This window comes from Nematolebias whitei, chromosome 12 (genome assembly GCF_014905685.2).
Source record: "Nematolebias whitei isolate Nwh7 chromosome 12, NemWhi1, whole genome shotgun sequence".
Taxonomy (NCBI): Eukaryota; Metazoa; Chordata; class Actinopteri; order Cyprinodontiformes; family Rivulidae; genus Nematolebias; species Nematolebias whitei.
This window is the reverse complement of record NC_056509.1, coordinates 39210373-39215856: the sequence shown is the minus strand read 5'-3', so window position 1 is coordinate 39215856 and position 5484 is coordinate 39210373. Positions and strand designations below refer to the sequence as shown.

Below are 5484 nucleotides of genomic sequence, written 5' to 3'. Positions count from 1 at the left end.
GCTTATAAGAGTGTAAAATAAATTGTTTATTGTTTTATTTTTGACTAAATGCATTTCCTAGTTAAATTAATTGAATTATATAGGAAGAACAGCTATTTATTTGAGTTACAAGTTGGCTAAAGCTAGTAATCTATCTGGCAAATATAAAAAATAAAAAACGAAGAACAAAAGGCAGAGATAGTAGAATACTGAGTAAAAGGAAAGAGATCCAACAACACACACAGACTGCTTACCTTGTCAGGCTTCAGATCATCATACTGCTGTGGAGAGGGCGCCCCCACTCTACACTAGCATCATAAAGGTTACAGTAAAAGTCACTGCAGTAATTATTGCGACCTTGTGCTTCAACATGAACATCATCAAGACAGATCATAAGTTACAGAGAACTCGCACATGTTCACCGACTCTCCAGACTTCAGGGAACTGCCAAAGCCGTCTTACAATAATCATCACGAAGAAGGTGAGTGTTTATGTCAAATGATTGGTTGAATTATGGAGGTTTGGAACCCTGATCACTGAAGAGCTGTGCAGTTGCCCACATGCAAGTCCTCAAGAGGGGGACGCCCAGTATATGTATATAGTAAAAGAAGGATGATACTTACATCCTTATCCTGGCAACTTTTTCCAAAGCTCTGAGATTCATCTTGCTTTAGTCACCATATGATCACTATCATAATGGTGGGGTTTAATGAATAGATTAGCTTTAGGGTAACTTTACATCGTCTTCATGCATTTTTGTGTAATGAATGAAGAAATGAATCTCTAATGGTCACACCTAGTAGCTTCACTACAGAGGTTTCAAATTAGGTTTGAGGTGACAATAATAATAAGAATCATGTGTTGTGAAGGTTGAATGTAAGTTTTAATAAGAATAGTGTTATAAATTTTAGAGACAGCCAATCTGTGCACGCAGTATTCATGTTACTGAGCTCAAGTGTTGCATATAAAATGTGAACTACGTGAGAAACTGCAGTCCAAAACCTGTAATGTCAATTATAAGATTAAAAAAGCCACTTTACCTTGTGAGTGTCACGAAATTTACTAATTTCTCTGGAAATCAGGTCTCTCTTGTCCTCTTCAATGTCAATGGTGTTAATATCATCCTGTGAAGAAAAACACATAGAAGAAATAAAATACTAGTAAGAACATAATATTAAAATTTTATGTCAAAGTGATATGTTTATAATAAAAATAACTAAAGTGAATATGGCTGTACCTCTTCTTTCTTTTCCCTTTTTCTTTTTCGTCGTTGGGACTCTTCATCCTGAGAAGGTGCGTTAAGTTCTGCAGCATATTCCAGCATCAATCCATCAATAGCCTCTTTGACAAACTGGTCTCTCCTCTTTGTTTCCTCATCAAGAACCTCTTCTTCTTCATTGCCTCCTTCATCCATCTTTGTCGTCTGCCAATACAGGAAAATAAATACATAAATAAATTACAGCTTATTTATAACCAGCATTATTTATTTCCTATATCAAATTCCTACCCCATTGGCAGTCCTCTTCTTGGCCTTCCACTCATCCAACTGAGATTTAGTCTTTGCATCCACCTTTACTAGCAAGTTTTTGTCTCCAATTTCCAAGTCGTGAAGCAATCGCAGAGCTCGCAAGGTGGACTCTGGCTCTTTGTATTCACAAAAACCAAAAGCTGCAACAGAGAGTTCAGTGGCAATAAATGAAAAAGGTAGGATAATTTAGTTTTTAACAGGAAATTAAGAAGTGAGGAATAATAAATAGAACAGTTTTAAATTGTGAATTTCAAAGTGGAGAATTGTAACGGAGTTTTTTTTTTTTAAACCATGTTTCTTCTTTTTTCCCCACAAATAAAGCTGGGGATTGCATTCATTGTTTGTGGCAGGACAGAACCCAACTCTCAAATCTCTGGAAAAACAAACCCTAATCTTTTCAGTTTCCATTTTAGGTGTGATGCATTCATTTACATTAAAGTTTTCTTTAAATGCTCCTTTGTCTGTAGTGCCATTTTGTTCCTGAGAAACAATCAATTACAAGCAGGAAAGGCTGAATCTCACTGGGCCGCAACTGTTGGCGACTGGTTTGTCGTCTCCCTGGTGTCTCATAATGGTTGTGGGGTTCTCAATTTCCTCGCATGGTCGCACAGCTTCTCAGTTGAATTTTAAACATTAAAAAAATGTATGCAATGAAATTAAATACTCAAAATAGTCTGCATCATTGCAGGGAACCTGTCTCAAGAGCATTAAAGCTTTGACACCTGCATGAAAGCTCCCTTCTGACACAAAACATCCAAGGCTAATGTCTAGGTCTAAAAATCCATCCATCCATTATTTTCCACTTATTCCAAAGTCAGGTTGTGGGGGCAGCAGGTTGAACAGGGATGCCCAGACATCTCTTTCCACAGTAACCTCTTCCTGGAGGAATTCAAGGCGTTCCCAGGCCAACCGAGAGACAGTCTCTCCAGCGTGCCCTGGGTCTTCCCCAGGGTCTCCTACCAGTCAGACATGCCCGAAGCACCTCCCTAGGGAGGCACCCAGGGGGCATCCTTACCAGATGCTCGAACCACCTCAACTGGCTCCTCTCTACGAGGAGGAGCAGCGGTTCAACTCCGAGTCTCTCCTGGATAACTGACCTTCTCACCCTACCTCTAAGGGAGAGTCCAGCTACCTTGTGGAGGAAACTCATTTCAACCACCTGTATCAACAATCTCATTCTTTCAGTCACTACCCAGAGCTCATGACCATAGGGGAGGGGAGGAACGTAGACTGACCAGTAAACTTTGCCTTACAGCTCAGCTCCCCTTCACCACAATGGACTGGTACAAAGTCTGCAATACTGCAGACGCTGCACCAATTCATGTCAATCTCACGCTCCATTCTTCCCTCACTCGTGAACAAAACCCTGAGATACTTGAACTCCTCCACTTGAGGCAGAACTCATCTTTGATCTGGAGAGAGTAATCCACCCTTTTCCGATTGAAGACCATAGCCTCAGATTTGGAGGTGATGATTCTCATCCCAGTTGCTTCACAGTCGGCTGAGAACCGCTCCAGTGAGAGCTGAAGACCATGGCACAATGATGCCAACAGGACCACATCATCTGCAAAGAGCAGAGATGGAATCCTGAGGCTACCGAACCTGAATCCCTCCGCCCCCTGGCTGCGCAAAGAAATTCTGCCCATAAAAGTTATGAACATAATCTGTGACAACGTGCAGCCCTGGCAGAGACCAAATCCCACACTGAAGGGGTCCGACTTACTACCGGCAATGTGAACCAAACTCTCGAACCGCTTGTATAGGGACCGAACAGCCCATAACAATGGGCCCCCAATCCCATACTCATGGAGCACAGTCTAAAAATCAAACACGATGAATAATAATTATTGAACAAACTGGACCAAATCTGCTCATCCTCCTTTCAAAAGTGTATGGCAGTAAATTAACCCATAAATATGAGAGTAACTGCTAAGGTAGTTACAAAGCAAACTGAGGTGGGTACGATGCGGGTGGAGGTGGAAAACAAAATAATCTGCTTCACCGAAAGTGATATTTTGCAAACCGTATACACAAAAACTAGGCCATGTATTTCAAAAACTGGGTATGAAAAATATAGCCATGTGCCTCACTGGTTACTCATAGTAAGGACTCAATGAAACTGTAATAGCAAATTTGCCCATTTTTTCTGAGTCAACAACCAGTTTCCAACATTTGCAACCCAGTAAGATTCCACCTTAAGGGGTAAGCCATGTGGTTTTGTGACAACTAGTATCCCAGAATGCTGTTTATGACATACACCCAGCAACAGTTTAAGAGGAAGAACCATTTTTAAAGCCTTTTATAAACTTTTTTTTTTTATTTTGTTCCTTTTTGCATTTCTAGGACACTGAATTTAAAGTTAAATACAGTACAGTAAATTAAAAAGCTGATCACTCAATATTACAATCAACTGTTTTCCAGACCTACTGATTGTTGTACTGCATGCTAAGAATTACCTTGAAGCTTGCCAGAGGCTCCTTGGACTCTCTTCCAGCTCAAAACAATACCACATTTCTGTAAACATAGAACAAACTGGAATTAATTACAAGAATGCTTACATTACAATAAAACAAGAATATTTTTTCAAGGGTTATCAAAGGGATTTTAGCTCATATATGGTTTGTATATTTATTCCCAAAACTTCTTACCGCCAGCAACTGTCTGATCAGCATATCTGAAGCTTTTTCTGATATGTTCCCAACAAATACAGTGGTGGTGGGTCCACTACTCTCGTCATCTTTGGCTCGCATAGCAGAAATGTCCTTCCTTGGAATTGGAGGCTTACTGACAATTGGAACAGACTGAACCATGACAGGGGTAGGCGCCATGATGCCCATATGAACGGGGATCATTGGAGCTCCTGCAACAGTCAAACAAAATGCAAATCAAGTTAACAATAACTGTTTAAATTACCGCAATACATGAGTGATGGGGTTTTTGCTTTCAAACAATATTTTTTAGAATTTGATCATTCAATCTGAACATATAACTTACAGCCCTGTATAAAACATTCTAATTATCAACATTTAAATTATTGTTTGTAAAGAATTACGTGGGACCCATGGGTGCTTACCTGTGGGGAAACCAGCATACTGAGGAGGGATCCCAGGAGGGGGCAACAGCGGCCGGTTTAAATGAGGAGGGAAGGACATTCTGAAAATTACCGTGACCTGTAATGAAGACAAACCAAACCCATTAGTATCCTGAGCAAAATCTTAAAACATTTTAGTTAACACATCCACACATTAACAACTCAAAGTTAGAAAAATACAGTAAACAAAACGTGATAACATTAGTTTCTCATAGCAAGGGAAGAAGGAAAACACTTGAATTATGTCGGTAGATACAAACTATTAGTCTACTTATCTGAAACGTTGGCTGTACTTGGTGAAGTGGAATTCGCTAATTAAAGGTCAATAAGTCCAACGTTTCCACTAATAATAGTTTTTCAATAATGTATTGGCGAAAAGGCCAAAAACAAACAAGCAGCTAAGTTAGCTAAAGCTAGCACAGAGCACGCTACCCGGCACAGCTAATGGCTAATCTAATTCTAGTTCGAACTCACGTTACTAAACGAACAGAACTGACTTTGGCAGGCTAAACATGACTTCAAAGTGAATATAAAAACCGCCCATATATACGTACCACTTAACGGGGTCGCGTGCAAAATAAACGAATCACAGTAAAATAAAATAAAAATGTAACGATAGTGAAAGTATCGTAAATGTTCAGATTTAGCTCGCTAGCTGCTCGCGCGGGCCTTCGGACACATTGACGCAAGCGCATTACGCACCCAGAGTACAAGGGTACGCTTGATTTACATAGCGGGACGTGCCCACGGAATTATTTGCAGGACCTTTGTACTGTATACGATAACTAATGTATGTAACTCGAAAACAGACAGACAGACAGACAGACAGACAGATAGACAGATAGATAGATAGATAGATAGATAGATAGATAGATAGATAGATAGA

At 39.9% G+C, this 5484-nt stretch overlaps 1 protein-coding gene across 1 annotated transcript in view; it reads right to left on the bottom strand.

Moving 5' to 3' along the window:
* Positions 1-5271, bottom strand: part of rbm25b (RNA binding motif protein 25b) — a 15350-nt gene extending 10079 nt beyond the window's left edge. The window contains exons 1-7 of the mRNA XM_037685903.1: positions 5153-5271; positions 4581-4677; positions 4156-4367; positions 3964-4021; positions 1487-1647; positions 1217-1402; positions 1020-1103 (exon numbers count right to left, since the gene is read on the bottom strand). Coding sequence (XP_037541831.1) covers positions 1020-1103; positions 1217-1402; positions 1487-1647; positions 3964-4021; positions 4156-4367; positions 4581-4659 — 780 coding nt within the window. The 5' untranslated portion in view covers positions 4660-4677; positions 5153-5271. The remainder of the gene's footprint in view (positions 1-1019; positions 1104-1216; positions 1403-1486; positions 1648-3963; positions 4022-4155; positions 4368-4580; positions 4678-5152) is intronic.
* Between the last annotated feature and the right edge of the window lie 213 nt (positions 5272-5484).